We start from the raw sequence: 22,084 nt of genomic DNA on the forward strand, positions 1-22,084 counted from the left end.
ATCTTGACTCCTCCCTCTACAGTCCCAACTCCTCCCATCTGCAATCCTAACTCCTCCTCTCTCAATTCTGACTGAACTTTTTGAGTGAGACTGAGATAGAGCTTTCTGAGTGTTCTATGTACATGTGACTGTGCTATGGGGTAATTGTATTTATTAGCCCTAGTACCCACACACCAGCAAGTGAGGGGCAAATGCTCTGTAACTCTTGCTCTCCTGGCTCCTCTGTACTGCTGTGGTATAAGCTGCAGCACATCGTTCTGCCTCAGGCTCTCCCCGTAGAGCTCTCTTCTGCTCAAAAGTGGGTGTGGCTATGACTGTGTTAGGGGGGGCGGTCGCCCCCTTCGCCCCCCCTAGATCCGGCCCTGCCGTGCTGTTGATTTGGCCACTCCTAAGGTTCCCGCTGTCTTGCTGATGGATTGTTTTACAGCCTACAGATGGCCTGTTTCACTTGCATTGAGATCTCCTTTGGCCGCATGTTGGCCCTCATTCCGAGTTGTTCGCTCACAAGCTGCTTTTAGCAGCTTTGCACACGCTAAGCCGCCGCCTACTGGGAGTGAATCTTAGCATAGTAGATTTGCGAACAAAAGATTAGCAGATTTGCGAATAGACACTACTTTGCAGTTTCTGAGTAGCTCGAGACTTGGCAACTGCGATCAGTTCAGTCAGTTTCGTTCCTGGTTTGACGTCACAAACACACCCAGCGTTCGCCCAGACACTCCCCCATTTCTTCAGACACTCCCGCGTTTTCCCCAGAAACGGCAGCGTTTTTTCACACACACCCATAAAACGGCCTGTTTCCGCCCAGAAACACCCACTTCCTGTCAATCACACTACGATCACCAGAACGAAGAAAAAAACCTTGTAATGCCGTGAGTAAAATACCTAACTTAATAGCAAATTTACTTGGCGCAGTCGCACTGTGGACATTGCGCATGCGCATTAGCGACTAATCACTCCATTGCGAAAAAAAATAAGAATTTACTTACCGATAATTCTATTTCTCGGAGTCCGTAGTGGATGCTGGGGTTCCTGAAAGGACCATGGGGAATAGCGGCTCCGCAGGAGACAGGGCACAAAAGTAAAGCTTTTACAGGTCAGGTGGTGTGTACTGGCTCCTCCCCCTATGACCCTCCTCCAGACTCCAGTTAGGTACTGTGCCCGGACGAGCGTACACAATAAGGGAGGATTTTGAATCCCGGGTAAGACTCATACCAGCCACACCAATCACACCGTACAACTTGTGATCTAAACCCAGTTAACAGTATGATAACAGAGGAGCCTCTGAAAGATGGCTTCCTAAACAATAACCCGAATTAGTTAACAATAACTATGTACAAGTATTGCAGATAATCCGCACTTGGGATGGGCGCCCAGCATCCACTACGGACTCCGAGAAATAGAATTATCGGTAAGTAAATTCTTATTTTCTCTATCGTCCTAAGTGGATGCTGGGGTTCCTGAAAGGACCATGGGGATTATACCAAAGCTCCCAAACGGGCGGGAGAGTGCGGATGACTCTGCAGCACCGAATGAGAGAACTCCAGGTCCTCCTTTGCCAGGGTATCAAATTTGTAAAAATTTACAAACGTGTTCTCCCCTGACCACGTAGCTGCTCGGCAGAGTAGTAATGCCGAGACCCCTCGGGCAGCCGCCCAAGATGAGCCCACCTTCCTTGCGGAATGGGCCTTAACAGATTTAGGCTGTGGCAGGCCTGCCACAGAATGTACAAGTTGAATTTTGTTACAAATCCAACGAGCAATCGACTGCTTAGAAGCAGGTGCACCCAACTTGTTGGGTGCATACAGTATAAACAGCGAGTCAGATTTTCTGACTCCAGCCGTCCTTTAAATGTATATTTTTAAGGCTCTGACAACGTCCAACAACTTGGAGTCCTTCAAGTCGTCTGTAGCCGCAGGCACTACAATAGGCTGGTTCAGGTGAAACGCTGATACCACCTTAGGGAGAAAATGCGGACGCGTCCGCAGCTCTGCCCTATGTCGAATGGAAAATTAAATAAGGGCTTTTATAAAACAAAGCCGCCAGTTCAGATACTCTCCCGGCCGAAGCCAGGGCCAGTAACATAGTCACTTTCCATGTGAGATATTTCAAATCCACCTTCTTTAGTGGTTCAAACCAATTTGATTTGAGGAAATCTAAAACTACATTTAGATCCCACGGTGCCACCTTAGGCACCACAGGAGGCTGTATATGCAGTACTCCTTTGATAAAAATCTGGACCTCAGGGACTGAGGCCAATTCTTTTTGGAAGAATATTGATAGGGCCGAAATTTGAACCTTAATAGATCCCAATTTGAGACCCATAGACAATCCTGATTGCAGGAAATGTAGGAAAACGACCCAGTTGAAATTCCTCCATCGGAGCACTCCGCTGCTCGCACCACGCAACATATTTTCGCCAAATACGGCGATAATGCTTCGCGGTGACTTCCTTCCTTGCCTTTATCAAGGTAGGAATGACTTCTTCTGGAATGCCTTTTCCTTTTAGGATCTGGCATTCAAAACGCCATGCCGTCAAACGCAGCCGCGGTAAGTCTTGAAAAAGACAAGTACCCTGCTGAAGCAGGTCCCTTCTCAGAAGTAGAGGCCACGGATCGTCCGTGACCATCTCTTGAAGTTCCGGGTACCAAGTCCTTCTTGGCCAATCCGGAGCCACTAGTCTTACTCCACTTTGCCGTATAATCCTCAATACCTTTGGTATGAGAGGCAGAGGAGGAAACACATATACCGACTGGTACACCCAAGGTGTTACCAGCGCGTCCACAGCTATTGCCTGCGGATCTCTTGACCTGGCGCAATACCTGTCCAGTGTTTTGTTGAGGCGAGACGCCATCATGTCCACCATTGGTTTTACCCAACGGTTTAATAGCATGTGGAAAACTTCTGGATGAAGTCTCCACTCTCCCGGGTGAAGGTCGTGTCTGCTGAGGAAGTCTGCTTCCCAGTTGTCCACGCCCGGGATGAATACTGCTGACAGTGCTATCACGTGATTCTCCGCCCAGCGAAGGATCCTGGCAGCTTCTGCCATTGCCCTCCTGCTTCTTGTGCCGCCCTGTCTGTTTACATGGGCGACTGCCGTGATGTTGTCCGACTGGATCAACACCGGTCTTCCTTGAAGCAGAGGTTCCGCCTGGCTTAGAGCATTGTAGATTGCTCTTAGTTCCAGAATGCTTATGTGAAGAGACTTTTTCAGGCTCGACCACACTCCCTGGAAATTTCTTCCCTGTGTGACTGCTCCCCAGCCTCTCTGGCTGGCACCCGTGGTCACCAGGATCCAATCCTGCATGCCGAATCTGCGGCCCTCCAATAGATGAGCCTCCTGCAACCACCACAGAAGGGATACCCTTGTCCTCGGCGACAGGGTTATCCGCAGGTGCATCTGAAGATGCGACCCTGACCATTTGTCCAACAGATCCCTTTGCATGGAATCTGCCGAAAGGGATTGCTTCGGAAGAAGCTACCATTTTTTCCCAGGACTCTTGTGCATTGATGTACAGACACCTTTCCTGGTTTTAGGAGGTTCCTGACCAGGTCAGATAACTCCTTGGCTTTTTCTTCGGGAAGAAAAACCTTTTCTGAACTGTGTCCAGAATCATCCCCAGGAACAGCAGACGAGTTGTCGGCATTAATTGGGATTTTGGAATATTCAGAATCCATCCGTGCTGCTTTAGCACCTCTTGAGATAGTGCTAAACCCATCTCTAGCTGTTCTCTGGACCTTGCCCTTATTAGGAGATCGTCCAAGTATGGGATAATTAATACGCCTTTTCTTCGAAGAAGAAATATTATCTCGGCCATTACCTTTGTAAAGACCCGAGGTGCCGTGGACAAACCAAACGGCAGCGTCTGAAACTGATAGTGACAGTTTTGTACAACGAACCTGAGGTACCCCTGGTGTGAGGGGTAATTGGAACGTGGAGATACGCATCCTTGATGTCCAAGGATACCATAAAGTCCCCTTCTTCCAGGTTCGCTATCACTGCTCTGAGTGACTCCATCTTGAACTTGAACTTCTTTATGTACAGGTTCAAGGACTTCAGATTTAGAATAGGCCTTACCGAGCCATCCGGCTTCGGTACCACAAAAAGAGTGGAATAATACCCCTTCCCTTGTTGTAGAAGAGGTACCTTGACTATCACCTGCTGAGAATACAGCTTGTGAATGGCTTCCAAAACCGTCTCCCTTTCTGAGGGGGACGTTGGTAAAGCAGACTTCAGGAAACGGCGAGGTGGCTCTGTCTCTAATTTCAACCTGTACCCCTGAGATATTATCTGCAGGATCCAGGGATTTACCTGCGAGTGAGCCCACTGCGCGCTGTAATTCTTGAGACGACCGCCTACCGCCCCCGAGTCCGCTTGCGAAGCCCCAGCGTCATGCTGAGGCTTTTGTAGAAGCCGGGGAGGGCTTCTGTTCCTGGGAAGGAGCTGCCTGTTGCTGTCTCTTCCCTCGTCCTCTGCCTCGTGGCAGATATGAATAGCCCTTTGCTCTCTTATTTTTAAAGGAACGAAAAGGCTGCGATTGAAAGGTCGGTGCCTTTTTCTGTTGGGGAGTGACTTGAGGTAGAAAGGTGGATTTCCCGGCCGTAGCCGTGGCCACCAAATCCGATAGACCGACCCCAAATAACTCCTCTACGCATCGCCTGTCCACTGTCGTGTCCATAAAGCTCTTCTGGCCGAAATGGACATAGCACTTACCCGTGATGCCAGTGTGCAGATATCTCTCTGTGCATCACGCATATAAAGAAATGCATCCTTTATTTGTTCTAACGACAGTAAAATATTGTCCCTGTCCAGGGTATCAATATTTTCGATCAGGGACTCTGACCAAACTACCCCAGCACTGCACATCCAGGCAGTCGCAATAGCTGGTCGTAGTATAACACCTGCATGTGTGTATATACCTTTTTGGATATTTTCCATCCACCTATCTGATGGATCTTTAAGTGCGGCCGTCTCAGGAGAGGGTAACGCCACTTGTTTTGATAAGCGTGTTAGCGCTTTGTCCACCCTAGGAGGTGTTTCCCAGCGCTCCCTAACCTCTGGCGGGAAAGGGTATAAAGCCAATAACTTCTTTGAAATTAGCAGTTTTTTATCGGGGCACCCCACGCTTCATCACACACGTCATTTAATTCTTCTGATTCGGTAAAAACTACTGGTAGTTTTTTCACACCCCACATAATACCCTGTTTAGTGGTACCTGTAGTATCAGCTAAATGTAACATCTCCTTTATTGCCAAAATCATATAACGTGTGGCCCTTTTGGAAAATACGGTTGATTCGTCACCTTCACTACCGGAATCAGTGCCTGTGTCTGGGTCTGTGTCGACCGACTGAGGCAAGGGGCGTTTTACAGCCCCTGACGGTGTTTGAGGCGCCTGGACAGGCACTAAGTGAGTGTCCGGCCGCCTCATGTCGGCAAACGACTGCTTAAGCGAGTTGACGCTATCCCGTAATTCCACAAATAAAGGCATCCATTCTGGTGTCGACCCCCTAGAAGGTGACATCCTCATATTTGGCAATTGCTCCGCCTCCACACCAATAACGTCCTCATACATGTCGACACACACGTACCGACACACAGCAGACACACAGGGAATGCTCTATACGAAGACAGGACCCACTAGCCCTTTGGGGAGACAGAGGGAGAGTCTGCCAGCACACACCAAAAAGCGCTATATATGACAGGGATAGCCTTATGATTAAGTGCTCCCTTATAGCTGCTTTTATATTAATATATTGCCATTTATTTTGCCCCCCCTCTCTGTTATACCCTGTTTCTGTAGTGCAGTGCAGGGGAGAGACCTGGGAGCCTTCCTGACCAGCGGAGCTGTGACAGAAAATGGCGCCGTGTGCTGAGGAGATAGGCCCCGCCCCTTTTCCGGCGGGCTCGTCTCCCGCTATTTAGTACATTTAGGCAGGGGTAAATATCTCCATATAGCCTCTGGGGCTATATGTGAGGTATTTTTAGCCTTTTTAAAGGTTTACATTTGCCTCCCAGGGCGCCCCCCCCCAGCGCCCTGCACCCTCAGTGACTGCCGTGTGAAGTGTGCTGAGAGGAAAATGGCGCACAGCTGCAGTGCTGTGCGCTACCTTAAGAAGACTGCAGGAGTCTTCAGCCGCCGATTCTGGACCTCTTCTTGCTTCAGCATCTGTGAGGGGGCCGGCGGCGTGGCTCCGGTGACCATCCAGGCTGTACCTGTGATCGTCCCTCTGGAGCTTCATGTCCAGTAGCCAAGAAGCCAATCCATCCTGCACGCAGGTGAGTTCACTTCTTCTCCCCTCTGTCCCTCGTTGCAGTGATCCTGTTGCCAGCAGGAATCACTGTAAAATAAAAAACCTAAGCTAAACTCTCTAAGCAGCTCTTTATGAGAGCCACCTAGAATTGCACCCTTCTCGGCCGGGCACAAAAATCTAACTGGAGTCTGGAGGAGGGTCATAGGGGGAGGAGCCAGTACACACCACCTGACCTGTAAAAGCTTTACTTTTGTGCCCTGTCTCCTGCGGAGCCGCTATTCCCCATGGTCCTTTCAGGAACCCCAGCATCCACTTAGGACGATAGAGAAAATAACGAGCGATCAACTCGGAATGACCACCGTTGTCAATACACAGCAACAGCTTCCAAACACAAATGCCACACTCGGAATCAACTCCAGACCTATTACCCGCTTAACTGATGAATAAATCGCAAAGGCCCAAGACCTGTCCATGAAGCAGATTGTGAGTCAATTATTCAATTACTTTTCGTTCCATTGAGGAAGAGGGGGCTACATATTAAACAGCTGTAATTCTTACACCTTTCCTCCACTTTGGGTGTGAATACCCTCGAAATGAAGCGGAAAGTCTGCATCTTAAAACAGCTAAAATAACAAAAAATTGTGTTTGTATACAATTATAGGTTACATACTATTTACCGGCGGGCGGGATGCCTGCTGTTAATATTCGACAGCAGCATCACGCCCGCTAGAATGTCGGCAGCGGGACGAGCGCTAAGAGTCCCCTTACGGGCTCGCTGCGGGCACGGTGACTCGCCACAGGTTCTATTCTCACTCTATAAGTGTCGTGGACACCCACGAGTGGGAATAGTCCCTGTGCGCCGGGATTCCGGCTTTCGGTATTATTGGGATTCCGGCGTCGGTATCCTGACTGCCAGGATCCCAACAGCCGACAAATTGATTGCATCCCTACAATTATATTTGGATCTAACTGTACCTAAACTTAATGGGTCAATTGAATCAAATTAAGCAGACTGAGCGCCAAACCACTATGCAATTCCCACTAGATCATCTCTATTCCAGGGCTGCTGTAGCCAATGAAAAGAGAGAATAACTGCATATAACCAATCCAAAAAAGACTGTGGAACTATGCGTACAGGAAATGAGCAATCAGCCATAGAAACTAGTAAGACAGCATGCGTTCCAGGGTGGATCACACACGTCTACATCACCAAGCACTGTGGGGGAAACGGTAAAAGCTAGTGGGACAGCGTGTGTTCTAACATGAAACGCACACGTGTGTACTGCCAGGCAGGGGAAATAGGGCATTATGGGAGCTGGATAAGGCTCACCACTGGTGACAAGGCAGAAATGGAGCTAAATATGTCCAATATGAAAATATAGCATGCACACCAATAACACCCCTATGGTAGGCTTCCCTGTGTGTGACACACCTATTAGTGGCTTCCCTGTATGTGACACACCTAGGGTAGGTTTCCCTGTGCATGATACACCTATGGAAGGCTTCCCTGTATGAGAGACCCCTATGGCAGAATTCCCTATGTATAAGACCACTATGGGGGTATTCCCTATGTATAAGACCACTATGGCTGAATTCCTTATGTATAAGACCACTATGGGGGTATTCCCTATGTATTACACCACTATGGGAGAATTCCCTATGTATAAGACCACTATGGGGGTATTCCCTATGTATTACATAACTATGGGAGGATTCCCTATGTATATGACCACTGTGGGGGTATTCCCTATGTATAAGACAACTATGGCAGAATTCCCTGTGTATAAGACCACTCTGGGGGTATTCCCTATGTATAAAACCCCTATGGGAGGATTCCCTATGTATAAGACCACTATGGGGGTATTCCCTATGTATAAGACCACTGTGGGGGTATTCCCTGTGTATAAGACCACTATAGGGGTATTCCCTATGTATAAGACCACTCTGGGGGTATTCCCTATGTATAAGACCACTATGGGGGTATTCCCTATGTATAAGACCCTATGGGGGTATTCCCTGTGTATAAGACCACTATGGGAGGATTCCCTATGTATAAGACCCCTATGGGAGAATTCTCTATGTATAAGACCACTATGGCAGTATTCCCTGTGTATAAGACCCTATGGGGGAATTCCCTATGTATAAGACCACTATGGGAGGATTCCCAATGTATAAGACCCCTATGGGGGTATTCCCTGTGTATAAGACCACTATGGGAGGATTCCCTATGTATAAGACCCCTATGGGAGAATTCTCTATGTATAAGACCACTATGGCAGTATTCCCTGTGTATAAGACCCTATGGGGGAATTCCCTATGTATAAGACCACTATGGGAGGATTCCCTATGTATAAGACCCCTATGGGGGTATTCCCTGTGTATAAGACCGCTATGGGAGGATTCCCTATGTATAAGACCCTTTCGGAGGCTTCCCTGTGTATACGACCCCTATGGGAGGCGTCCCTGTGTGTGACACACCTATGGGGGGATTCCCTGTGTAGGGGACCGCTGCTATCTGGACGATCTGTGAGGCCGGCGTGGCGGTGTCGCCATGGTAACAGCGGCCCCGGGGCGGGGGGCTCTCCCCTGTCAGTGTCTCCTGTACGGCACAGCCGTCGCCATGTTTGTGTACGTAAGGCTCGGTGCACCCCGCCCACCTGCTAAACCCCGGCTTCCGGTTCCGGTTCCGGTGCCGCCGGGCGCTGCCTAGATGGTAGATGCTAGAATCAAGTGGGCTAAGGGACCTTTTCCGTAAGGGGGAGGAGTTACGACGCAAGGCAACCCTGCCTAGATCCAGGCAACTGGGCTGAAACAACGGGGCAGTGCTGGGAGGTTCATCGTGACGTCACCGCCGGGCCCCGTGACGTCACCTCGGGAGGTCCGTTCCATGATGCCATAGAGAGAAAGCGCAGGTGGGTGTCTCCTTGCCCTGTCAGCTGGATGGCGGCCTGGGGTCTCACACAGCTGTTGTGGGACTACAAGTCCCAGCATGCCTGCCAGCATCAGTATATGCATGTAACATCCACTGAGTGTTTGCAGGACGGGCAACTTGTGGGGCTACAAGTCTCAGCATGCTTGCTATTTCTAGTATATTGATATAAAATCCAATGAGTGTTTACCTAGGGGAGTAACTAGTAGTACTACAAGTCCCAGCATGCTTGATAGTGCCGCTGCCAGTATATGGATATATCTATGGAGTGCTAACATAGGAGGGTAGCATGTGGAACTGCAAGCACCAGCATGCCTGCTAGTGACAGCATATGGGTATATAATGTCCACAGAGTATTTACAACTGCGGTCAACCCGTGGAACTACAAGTCTCAGCTTGCCCATTATTACCAGTGCCAATATATGGATATAATATCCACTGAGGGTTTACATAGATGAGTAACCTGTGGAACTATAAGTGCCAGCATGCCTGTTATTAACAGTGCTAATAAATAAATAAATAAATAAATATATATATATATATATATATATATATATATATATATATATATATATATATATATATATAATGGGGGAGATTAGTACCAGCTAACCAACACCTAGCTGTCATGTAACAGGCTGTGATTTAGAAATGACAGGAGCTGATTGGTTGGTGCATTATCTCTCTCCACTTTATCTCCCTTCAATATTTGATAAATCTCCCTCAATAAACCCTGAGTGTTTATATGTGAGGGTATCCTGTGGAACTACAAGTCTCAGGCATGGCGGGCCTGTGGCGATTTATATTTTCACAATGACTGCAGAGCTACAGGTCGTCAGACCCTGGTCTGTGTGTGCACAGGTGAGAGCTCTCTACAGTCAGAAAGACGCAGGTAACATCTGAGGGAGACATGTACTAAGCAGTGATAAAAGTGGAGAAGTTGCCCATGGCAACCAATCAGCTATTCTGTATACTTTTATAGTATGTAAATTATAAATGTTACATCAATGCTGATTGGTTGCCATGGGCAACGTCTCCACTGGCTCACTTCTGCACTTTTATCACTGCTTAGGGGTCTGGGACTCCAGGTCGACAACAAAAAGGTCGACACACCTTAGGTCGACGCCAATTGGTCGACACACCTTAGGTCGACAGGAGCAAGGTCGACATGGAAAATGGTCGACATGGGTTTTTAATGTTTTTTTTGGTGTCGTTTTCTTCGTAGAGTGACGGGGAACCCCAATTAGTGCACGGCGTCCCCTCGCATGGCTTGCTTCGCTCGCCATGCTTCGGGCATGGTGCCTTCGCTCCGCTTCGCTCGGCACAGATTACCGTTCCAATCGTAGTCCACGTGGATCGTTAAGTATGAAAAGGTTCCAAAAAAGAAAAAAATTGTGAAAAACTCATGTCGACCTTTTTCCATGTCGACCTTGTTCCTGTCGACCTAAGGTGTGTTGACCAATTGGTGTCGACCTTTTTGTTGTCGACCTGGAGTCCGGAAACCACTGCTTAGTACACCTCTCCCTAAAACATTTAAGATGTCCACAGTGTCTAACTTTAAAGATCTTATTACACTGTGAGCCTGGAGAATGGCGGCCATTGCTGTGACGCTGGGCTCCATCTTTGGTTGCTAGTGACATCCAGTGACAACGCAAGAAGAAGAAAGACCTGTTCGGAGGACTCCCCACCTACTGTAACTAGAGTAGTCCGTATCCCCACGTGTCATGCTGTTTCTGGTCTTTCTCCAGTGTGGGGATGTGTAATATGCTGTTGTTGTCTCGCCCGTCTCCAGTGGAACTGTGTGGTTTTGCTTGTAAACTTCCCATGAAAGAGCAAATAATTCCATATTTAACGTTTCCTAGATGTAGAGGCCTGAAGGTACCATGCACATCTGAGCTGTCCTATCATGTAGGTCATGGAAGGACCCCCTTGTGAGGAGAGGCTTCCAACTCCGGGGGCCGAGAGTGACAAAACCATCCATCCAGAGTTGGGGGGGCAGGAAGATCGCGCCTCCGACGCAAAGAAACAGATTGAGAGCACCGGTGAGACTAAGAAAGATGAGGCAGAGGAAGAGCTAGACCCTAGGATACAGGTATATGTTCTATGTATGTCCCCAAGGGCATTGTGTCTATTCAAGTGGCCCAAATATCAGAGCAGAATAGCGGTTCTGTCAGTAACCCATTGCTTCCAGTGACCTGCTGATGTCACTCGTGTTGCGGCAGCGCTGCAGGTTTCCGAATGCAGCCTGCACCATTTCTTGTGTTTAGAGCAGGTTAAACTGGCAGAGATCTATGAAGTAACCTCCATTCACCTCACCAATGTCAGCTAACTGCACGCTGGCAGCCACATTGGTGATTGCTGTACGATTTCCTGGCGACAAGGCTGTATGACTGCTTGGGTCTATTCATGTGAATTGTTACTTATTACTATAGATCGAATTAGTTCGATGCGATATATAGTTTTGATAAGTAGCAACTGATGTATACTTACCCTTCCTGGGTTGCGATTCAGTATCCTGGGGCCCTTCTGCACGTGCACCAGCGGCTGTGGCCCCGGGAGGCTGCAGGGGCTGCTGGGAGGTCATGGGGGAAGGGGGCAGAGCTTGCGCCTTGTGTGAAGTGGAAAGCACTAAAGTATGGTGATGCGATTTAGGCACGGAGCAGGGGCGCCGCTGGTGAAGTCAGGAACTTCTCCACGGTCGGTAGCCCGCTTGGTGAATAGCCAAAAGCAGAGAAAAGCTTGTCTGTCTGCACAGCAGCCATGGTTTATGGTGTCAGTGCTCCATTACTGGGAATCTCCATCCTGTGAGGGGATAGCAGCACCGGACCGCTAGAGACATAGGCAGCGCAGAGGCAGAGGGTGGCGTAATGCGATGAATTGGTGCGACACAGCCACGTGTACTGGGGGACATCCATTGAGGCTGCATTCAAATGTTTATTGGTTCAGCTCACAAAGGAAGATTCAATGGATACAACTGATGTAATTATAATGTATTTATATGATCTGTGAGCGGTCAGGTGCTGGAGATTTGTGTGTCACCTGTTCTCTCTTCATTCCTTTATACTGTGTAATACCCCACCACCCTGGCCGTCGCTTCAGGAGGAACTGGAACGTCTGAACCAGGCCAGCGAGGAGATCAACCAGCTGGAGTTACAGTTGGATGTAAGTGTCAGTCACCTGTCCTCCTGTCCTCTGCTTCTACCTGTCCAAGGAATACTCACCTTTTACATACCGCCCCCTGCAGGATGCCCGCACCGCCTACCGTCGTATCCTGTCCGAGTCTGCCAGGCGCCTAAACGCTCTGACCACGCAGCTTGGAGCTTGTATCGAAAAAGCCCGGCCGTACTATGAGGCTCGGAGATTGGCCAAGGAGGTAATGTGCAATCCACCGTATTATAATACATATAATATAGGCTCCGTTTCCAGCTGTATATAAATTTGATGTCTGCAGGAAAAGTAAACTGTGGCGGTCAGTGAAATAAATTGTGAATGTGATGTGTTGTAGGACAGTGCCCCTTGTGTGATTGTCTGTTTCACTGCTCGCTCCCCGCCTGCAGGCTCAGCAGGACACACACAGCGCGGCTCTGCGGTACGAGCGGGCGGTCAGCATGCATGCCGCAGCGCGAGAGATGGTCTTCGTTGCGGAGCAAGGTGTCACCGCCGACAAGAACAGGCTGGACCCAACGTGGCAGGAGATGCTGAATCACGCCACCTGCAAAGTGAGAGGGGGGGCAATGTACGCTGTTTACAGAGAGGGTCCTTCCCCCTTCATTTCCTTCAGTAGTAACTGTGAATATAGAGGCATACATTGGAGCAGATGTATTAACCTGGAGAAGGCATAAGGAAGTGATAAACCAGTGATATGTGCAAGGTGATAAAGGCACCAGCCAATCAGATCCAAACTGTTAATTTACATATTGGAGCTGATTGGCTGGTGCCTTTATCACCTTGCACACATCACTGGTTTATCACTTCCTTATGCCTCCTCCAGGTTAATACATCTGCCCCATTATTCTGCATATTTCCCCTTAGTAATTGGAGCCCGAGCTGCCAGTCTGTTTTTTATTATTAATGTATTCTTTATTTACCATCGTCCATCTATAAGAACAAATAAGGTCAGGACACTGTATAACTTGAAAGAAGAGGTAGTATAAATAATATAAGCCACTCAGAGATAAATCCGGTATATCTGGAAAATAACATAGCAAGTGGGGGGGGACGAGCAGAGGTGAGAGGTCAGTCTGTTTTTGTTTTAGCCAAAGTCAAGAAATGTATATGGGGGGGTCATTCCGACTCGATCGCTCCCTGCAGTTTATCGCAGCGATCGGGTCGGAATTGCGCATGCAGGACGGCCAAAGTCCGTCGTTCAGTAGTGATCGCCTCTGCCTGATTGACAGGCAGAGACGGACGCAGGGCGGAAGGGGGCTGGATGGCGGCGCGGCCCGGCCAACGCAGGGGGTCGGGCCGCGGCGGCTGCGTGACGTCTCACGCAGCCGCTGCGGCCAGTGGCAGCGACGATCAACTCCCGGCCAGCTGCTGGAGCTGCGTTGGCCGGGAGTTACTCATACATACAAAAGCATCGCCGGTGTGCGATGCTTTTGTATTTGTGGGGGCGGGGGGAGGTCGGATGTCAGGGAACATGATCGGAGCTGTGCTAAATTTAGCGGTCAACCTAATGACTGTAGACCTTTTTTATGTAGATCTGATGATCCATACCCTAAATAAGGCCACCCAAAGGTCTAGCAGACATGGATTAGGAAATCACAGCATACACTGCCAGACAAGTTGTAGTTTAGCTGTCGAAGGGCCTCCGGCAAATAATCTTAAACTAGTCCCACAATAGCTGTTTCAGAAGTTGCTTACTGCACACTGCCATATACTGTCTTGCTTGATACAAAAAAATTTTTCCATTGGTAATACTTTCCTCAAACTCCATGCAGAAAAACACAAACTACTTCTGCTGTTGTAGAACATTACCAGCATCTGGCCACACCCAGTTAAAAAAAAAAAAAAATGGCTGCGGCGGTCAGTTATCTATAGTCACATATTTATATAGCTAAGATAATAGATAAAAGACTTACATTGTTCCTTATCAGGAGCAGCGATTGGGTCAGGAAACAATTTGGTTCAATTCCTGACCCCACAATCTCTACAAGCAGTAGAGCTAAATGGTGTTTGCACAGTGTACAGGACGCCTCCCGCATTGTAGCAGGGAATCTGTAGTAACGTCTGTGTGATGTCACCAGGCGCTGGTCCCTGCGTGCGAGAGCTGACATTACTATTGGATCCATGCTGACCTGGAGCTAATAACTGCCGTTATAGTCACCCGTAGCTTTCATTTACCCCTTTTCCACTAGCTCTTAAAACACGGGTAAATAAGCGGGGGCGTGCATTTACCGTGTTTTTTCCTGGTGGAAACGCCCCCCCCTGCAAGTTCCCGGATCAAGTGATACGGGAATCCTACCCGGGTAGCTTGGCGGGTTGAACACGTGTTCAACCTTGTAAGCTGTGTAGTGTGAACGGGAGCCGTGTCGATGCGACACGGGTCCTGTTTACACTATATGGAAGGGTGGCACTGGGAGATCATGTGATCTCCCAGCACCGCCCCTGCCACGTCACTAGCAGCGTCACCAACCCGGCCATATGCCAGTTGGTGAGCACAGTGGGAAAGGGGGCTGAGCACGGGCCGCAGCCGGGTAGCACCCGTGTCAGGCTACCAGCTGCGACCCGTGCTCACTAGTAGAAAAGGGGTATTAATCTGTAGTGATAAAAATAGAGCATATCAGAAAGAACAACACTAAACAAACAGATAAAACACCTAAAACGAGATCTTTCATATCCCCGTACTCGGGAGAACTGGACAAATTAGCTGTGATGTAATACTAACAATGGGAAACTGCACAGAAAAGAGGGGTAACATTGGGCATCTCACTTTATACCCTAGCGACCCCCTCTGACCACTCTCTTCCGGTAACAGGTGAATGAGGCTGAAGAGGAGCGGCTGAGCAGCGAGTTTGAGCACCAGCGGGTGACCCGTCAGTGCCACCAAGCGGAAGCCAAAGTTCAGACTTTGCAGAAGAGCTTGAAGCGCGTTATCATTAAGAGTCGCCCCTACTTCGAGTTAAAGGTTCAGTTCAACAGCGTCTTAGAGGTGACTAATGTTTCGACCCCCGTGTTCTAGGGCGGGAGAGTTACATAGTCCCAGGGATATGACATCAGCCTTTGGAGTAATAATATTGTACAGGAAGCCTCCAAGTATACATACAGATCATTGCAACCGTTACATCATTTTAACAATACCAAAAGCATGGCGATGTAATGAGAACTGAGATCAAAAGAGCTTGCAATCTAGACCGGTCTCTTGTATGTGAAAAGGGGTGACGGAGAACATGGCTGTGGTTTTAAGGCCTGTATTATTTTTGTCCTCCGTATTTGCTGAGACTGCTCCACGTGTGGTTGGTTTGATGTATTCTATTTCCATTGCTGTCATACTGTGCGGTGATCAGGACTCTCAGCATGTTTTCCGCTCTGTATTACAGGAACACAAGTCCCGGGTCACCTCTCTGGAAGCCTCAGTGTCGCAGGCGAAGCTCAGGTACTCTGCGACACTGCGCAATTTGGAGCTGATCAGCGAGGAGATCCACGCACGCCGCACACACGGGCCTCTGCTAACACTTAGGGCCCCTCCTCTTGGAGCTGAAGCCCCTACCCCCCTGACCGACGGGGAGATGGGCCCGCCTTCAGACACCGTCTCCCTCCTCAGCCTGCAGACCATTGCATCCGACCTGCAGAAGAGCGATTCTGTGGAGCACCTGAGGGGTCTGAGCGATGTAACCAGCCTGGACGGGAGGAACACGGAAGAGGGGGAAGAGGACGACGGCACAGACAGAGAGAGGGGAGGCGGAAGAGGGAACGGAGGGGCTTTTAAGCACCACAGGAGTGTGAGCCTTTGAGGGGGAAAACATTTTGAGGTTAGACACTCGATAAAGACTCAAGAACGTTCAAACAACCTAGCACAGCAAGCTTTATGTGAGTGATCCCGCAGGACAGGAAGGGACTCTTCATACATCACAGACTGGCTCCATGGTGATGGAGAAAGGGAGTAATCCGCATAACGATGACGCTCTGAGGGCAGTCACGCCTGATAGTGTTGGAGCATTCGGTAAGAGCGGAAATGAACACACTTGAATGCGAACATTTTTTTGCAGAAACGCTTCTAGATGTAGGGAGTTAGGAGCAGAGGTCATTTATACAGGTAGCACAGTGTTGCCGGAGGACTCGGAGAGGGAACACTGTAATAGGTCAGAGGACATGTCTTGCTGTTATGAGAACTGTCTCTGTTTGATGCAGCACTCCGTATGTCTATTTAAATAAACATGTATTGGTGTCTCTGTGTCCGAGTTGTATCTGACCATTGTATCAGGGGTTGTTATCGTGGATTCGTCACCTGCACGTTGGGGGTAGACGTGGGATGAACCAGTAATGAGCCTGGAAGGAGGACAAGGTGCCCACTTGACCCTTGGAGTTATAGGTGGTCATTCCGAGTTGATCGCTCGCTAGCAGTTTTTAGCAGCTGTACAAACGCTATGCCGCCGCCCACTGGGAGTGTATTTTAGCTTAGCAGAAGTGCGAACGAAAGGTGCGCAGAGCGACGGCGGCAAAGTTTTTTTTGTGCAGTTTTAGAGCAGCTCTAAACCTACTCAGCGCTTGCGATCACTTCATACTGTTCAGTTCCTGTTTTGACGTCACAAACACGCCCTGCGTTCGCCCAGCCACGCCTGCGTTTTTCCTAGCACGCCTGTGTTTTTCTAAACACTCCCTGAAAATGGTCAGTTGACACTCAGAAACGCCCACTTCATGTCAATCACTCTGCGGCCGGCAGTGCGACTGAAAAGCTTCGCTAGACCTTTTGTGCAACTACATCGTTCGTTGTAGTAGTACGTTGCGCATTGCGCCGCATACGCAGAAGTGCCATTTTTTTGCCTCATCGCTGCACAGCGAACGAATGCAGCTAGCGATCAACTCGGAATGACCCCCATAGCCCTTAGCATAGGATAATTCAGCACAGCTCAAACATATCAATAAAGCTGATTGAAATGCTATTGGGGCATCTGTAGGCCTCGTACTCTGCTCTGATCAGTGAACCTGCCCAAAGGCTATTACACTGGCTGTAGCCCTGATCTGGAATGGAGTGATTGGGCCGCACTGACTGAGAAGGGTTCACGTCAGGTTTTGCTGACAATGTGGGGAGAGGCAGCTCTGCAGTATACATGACCTTGCGGAGATTATGGAAAGGATCCACTCCTTGCTGTGCGAGTTTCCTGGCGTCGGCTGCAATACACAGAGCTTTCTTAGTGGTGTGTTTGGATTTCTGTTGTGAAATAACGAGGTGGCCATATAAACAAAGTTTGGGGGCATGGTAGGTACGCTATATAAGACAGTGCGGTAAATGTTGTGGGGTTTCGTCCGAGAATGGCCGTATTTTTAAAGCGGCAATCATTTATATGGCACAATCACGTTTCACTTCTGAGGCTGGACATGAAATCATTGGACAGACCATACTATATTTATCTGCAGGGGCCTGTAAGGGGATGCGATTATCATCCCAGCAGTTGGGATGCTGACGGTCATGTGACCAACGCCGGAATCTCGGTGTCAGAACACTAACCGCTGACATGTCGTAAGTAAGTATCGGGGGTCACTGTTAGGGTTAGGACCCGGGAGGGGGAGGGAAGGTTGGCCATAGCCGCCACCCACTGTATCTTAATCCTAGCCACCACCCCAGGCAGGTTAGGGGAGGGGAGGGGGAAGGGGTAAAATAATTACCTTGTCCCCTGTCGGCATTCTCATTGTTGGAATGCCAGTGTCGGTCAGTAGACCATCAGATCACATACCCATCCCCCTGTAAGATTTTGAGGAAGCCGGCTGGAGAGAGAGCGTTGTCTGGGAGGGACAGTTACCCTACAGGGGCTATCTCCTGTAAGACACATTTCAATCACTAGGTAATAATTAAAGGCATGTGCCTCAAATAGGAAATAAACACTAAAGTGGCAGGAATTACGATTCTTGGCTGACTCAAAAAATAACTCTGCCAGCTGTGAACCTACGTCTGAGTTCCCTTCCCAATGGGCAGCGTACGTGGAACAGTTAGAAATGTGGTGGCATTACTATGATATCCAGTTTTCCCTGTGTATAAGTGAGAGGTTACAGACCTGCATGGTATTAATCTGTTTATTTTTAATTGGTTGCAGTCTGGCAGCTAGAATCTATTAGTGCCTTGTTGCCAGAAGTATGTAAAGGTGACGGAGTATTTCTGCTGGAGAGAGATTTCTCTGTGGCTGCAGCAGGAGGTGAGAGGCTCCGTGTGTTGGGAAAGATCAGAGGCACACAGCTGGTGACAAGGAGACACGCTGTCCTTCTGACACGTACATGCTGAGCACTCCTCGTCTCCTGGTATCCATGCTGTACACTGATTGTATGCCAGGTCAGTGTGCTTCCTGTCTGCGCGTGTGTCCAGAAGAAGGCATTCCATTATAAGTGTCAGACAGCTCCCAATATCTGGTACCAGAGCACCCCAGGAAGGCTCCATCACCCCATCTCCTCCCTAAACTGGCAACCCCCCTGAACAGGCGTTCTCCGCCTTTTAAAGATTTAAATAACTCCTTTTGCAACACAAAATGTAGGTTTATTGCATGTAGGACAATAAAATAGTTCAATGCTTAATTTGAATGGTAAGACCTGGGGGAGAGTTAGCTGCAGAGTATAGGGTACAGGTAAGGTATAGGCCGCAATAGGGGGGGTTAGGGTTAGCCACTAGGGCAGGCATTCCCAACCTTGGTCCTCAAGGCACTCTTAAGGTACATACACATGGAGCGATATAGCTGAGAGATTTTGACTATATAGTCAAAATCGCTCAGAAAGTTAGTGCATATCGCTCTGTGTACACAGCCAGCAATAGCGATCCGCGTCCCCGCCAGATCGCTATCGCTGCTAAAAATAGACTGCGCAGGCAAATCAATTTTGGCTATATCGCTGGAAAAGAAAAAGCATCCCCTTGCTTAAATGAGTTACCCGAAATCGCTGGTAAAGTTAGTCAAAATCTCCTACTGCCAGTTCAAAGGAAAATGCTCAGTCAAAATCTCTCATAGACAAAATCTCTCTGTGTGTATGCACCTTAACAGTGCAGGTTTTAGTAATATCCAGGAGAGTTATGCAGTAGGGTGAGGATTAGGGATAGGCTGCAGGAGGGTTAGAGTTATGCACTAGGGTGAGGATTAGGGATAGGCTGCAGGAGGGTTAGGGTTATGCAGTAGGGTGAGGATTAGGGATAGGCTGCAGGAGAGGAGGATTAGGGTTATGCAGTAGGGTGAGGATTAGTGATAGGCTGCAGGAGAGGAGAGTTAGAGTTGTGTACTAGGGTGAGGATTAGGGATAGGCTGCAGGAGAGGAGGATTAGGGTTATGTAGTATGATGAGGATTAGGGATAGGCTGCAGGAGAGGATGGTTAGAGTTTTGCACTGGGGTGAGGATTAGGGATAGGCTGCAGGAGAGGAGGGTTAGGGTTATGAACTAGGGTGGGGATTAGGGATAGGCTGCAGGAGAGGAGGGTTAGGGTTATGTACTAGGGTGAGGATTAGGGATAGGCTGCAGGAGAGGAGGGTTAGGGTTATGCAGTAGGGTGAGGATTAGGGATAGGCTGCAGGAGAGGAGAGTTAGAGTTGTGTACTAGGGTGAGGATTAGGGATAGGCTGCAGGAGAGGAGGATTAGGGTTATGTAGTATGATGAGGATTAGGGATAGGCTGCAGGAGAGGATGGTTAGAGTTTTGCACTGGGGTGAGGATTAGGGATAGGCTGCAGGAGAGGAGGGTTAGGGTTATGAACTAGGGTGGGGATTAGGGATAGGCTGCAGGAGAGGAGGGTTAGGGTTATGTACTAGGGTGAGGATTAGGGATAGGCTGCAGGAGAGGAGGGTTAGGGTTATGCAGTAGGGTGAGGATTAGGGATAGGCTGCAGGAGAAGAGGGTTAGGGTTATGAACTAGGGTGGGGATTAGGGATAGGCTGCAGGAGAGGAGGGTTAGGGTTATGTACTAGGGTGAGGAATAGGGATAGGCTGCAGGAGAGGAGGGTTAGAGTTTTGCACTGGGGTGAGGATTAGGGATAGGCTGCAGGAGAGGAGGGTTAGAGTTTTGCACTGGGGTGAGGATTAGGGATAGGCTGCAGGAGAGGAGGGTTAGGGTTATGAACTAGGGTGGGGATTAGGGATAGGCTGCAGGAGAGGAGGGTTAGGGTTATGTACTAGGGTGAGGATTAGGGATAGGCTGCAGGAGAGGAGGGTTAGGGTTATGCAGTAGGGTGAGGATTAGGGATAGGCTGCAGGAGAGGAGGGTTAGAGTTATGCACTAGGGTGAGGATTAGGGATAGGCTGCAGGAGGGTTAGGGTTATGCAGTAGGGTGAGGATTAGAGATAGGCTGCAGGAGGGGAGGGTGAGGGTTATGCAGTAGGGTGAGGATTAGGGATAGGCTGCAGGAGGGGAGGGTTAGGGATAGGCTGCAGGAGTGGAGGGTTAGAGTTGTGCACTAAGGTGAGGATTAGGGATAGGCTGCAGGAGGGGAGGGTTAGGGTTATGCAGTAGGGTGAGGATTAGGGATAGGCTGCAGGAGGGAAGGGTTAGGGTTATGTATTAGGGTGAGGATTAGGGATAGGCTGCAGGAGAGGAGGGTTAGAGTTGTGCACTAAGGTGAGGATTAGGGATAGGCTGCAGGAGAGGAGGGATAGAGTTGTGCACTAGGGTGAGGATTAGGGATAGGCTGCAGGAGAGGAGGGTTAGAGTTGTGCACTAGGGTGAGGATTAGGGATAGGCTGCAGGAGGGGAGGGTTAGGGTTATGCACTAGGGTGAGGATTAGGGATAGGCTGCAGGAGAGGAGAGTTAGAGTTGTGCACTAGGGTGAGGATTAGGGATAGGCTGCAGGAGGGGAGGGTTAGGGTTATGCAGTATGGTGAGGATTTTGGATAGGCTGCAGGAGAGGAGGGTTAGAGTTGTGCACTAGGGTGAGGATTAGGGGTAGGCTGCAGGAGAGGAGGGTTAGGGTTATGCACTAGGGTGAGGATTAGGGATAGGCTGCAGGAGAGGAGGGTTAGAGTTATGCACTAGGGTGAGGATTAGGGATAGGCTGCAGGAGAGGAGGGTTAGAGTTATAGGATTAGGGATAGGCTGCAGGAGAGGAGGATTAGAGTTATGCACCAGGGTGAGGATTAGGGATAGACTGCAGGAGAGGAGGGTTAGAGTTATAGGATTAGGGATAGGCTGCAGGAGAGGAGGGTTAAAGTTGTGCACTAGGGTGAGGATTAGGGGTAGGCTGCAGGAGAGGAGGGTTAGAGTTGTGCACTAGGGTGAGGATTAGAGATAGACTGCAGGAGGGGAGGGTTAGGGTTATGAAGTAGGGTGAGGATCAGAGATAGGCTGCAGCAGGGGAGGGTGAGGGTTATGCAGTAGGGTGAGGATTAGGGATAGGCTGCAGGAGGGGAGGGTTAGGGATAGGCTGCAGGAGTGGAGGGTTAGAGTTGTGCACTAAGGTGAGGATTAGGGATAGGCTGCAGGAGAGGAGGGTTAGAGTTATGCAGTAGGGTGAGGATTAGGAATAGGCTGCAGGAGGGGAGGGTTAGGGTTATGCAGTAGGGTGAGGATTAGGGATAGGCTGCAGGAGGGGAGGGTTAGGGTTATGTAGTAGGGTGAGGATTAGGGTAGGCTGCAGGAGAGGAGGGTTAGAGTTGTGCACTAAAGTGAGGATTAGGGATAGGCTGCAGTAGAGGAGGGATAGAGTTGTGCACTAGGGTGAGGATTAGGGATAGGCTGCAGGAGAGTAGGGTTAGAGTTGTGCACTAGGGTGAGGATTAGGGATAG

At 49.3% G+C, this 22,084-nt stretch overlaps 1 protein-coding gene across 2 annotated transcripts; it reads left to right on the forward strand.

The window, feature by feature from the left end:
- The first annotated feature begins 8,900 nt into the window (after positions 1–8,900).
- On the forward strand, positions 8,901–16,566 carry LOC134949606 (SH3 domain-binding protein 5-like). 2 transcript variants are annotated; one of them, XM_063938297.1, is made up of 7 exons: positions 8,901–9,162; positions 11,042–11,271; positions 12,279–12,341; positions 12,424–12,552; positions 12,737–12,898; positions 15,157–15,330; positions 15,719–16,566. In XM_063938297.1, exons 2-7 carry the CDS (start codon positions 11,095–11,097, stop codon positions 16,130–16,132), a joined length of 1,119 nt encoding a protein of 372 aa, XP_063794367.1. In that variant the 5' UTR covers positions 8,901–9,162; positions 11,042–11,094; the 3' UTR covers positions 16,133–16,566. The 2 variants fall into 2 exon arrangements, with proteins under 2 accessions (XP_063794367.1, XP_063794368.1); XM_063938298.1 differs by having other exon boundaries at positions 11,092–11,271.
- The last annotated feature ends 5,518 nt before the right edge of the window (positions 16,567–22,084 follow it).

This window comes from Pseudophryne corroboree, chromosome 8 (assembly GCF_028390025.1).
Source record: "Pseudophryne corroboree isolate aPseCor3 chromosome 8, aPseCor3.hap2, whole genome shotgun sequence".
Taxonomy (NCBI): domain Eukaryota; kingdom Metazoa; phylum Chordata; class Amphibia; order Anura; family Myobatrachidae; genus Pseudophryne; species Pseudophryne corroboree.

Bases quoted from the DNA above. Each gene is read 5' to 3' on its own strand.
- LOC134949606 (XM_063938297.1), top strand. From the start codon at position 11,095: ATGGAAGGACCCCCTTGTGAGGAGAGGCTTCCAACTCCGGGGGCCGAG. The intron at 12,342-12,423 runs GTAAGTGTCAGT...CGCCCCCTGCAG, and splicing joins AGCTGGAGTTACAGTTGGAT to GATGCCCGCACCGCCTACCG. The intron at 12,899-15,156 runs GTGAGAGGGGGG...TTCCGGTAACAG, and splicing joins TGAATCACGCCACCTGCAAA to GTGAATGAGGCTGAAGAGGA.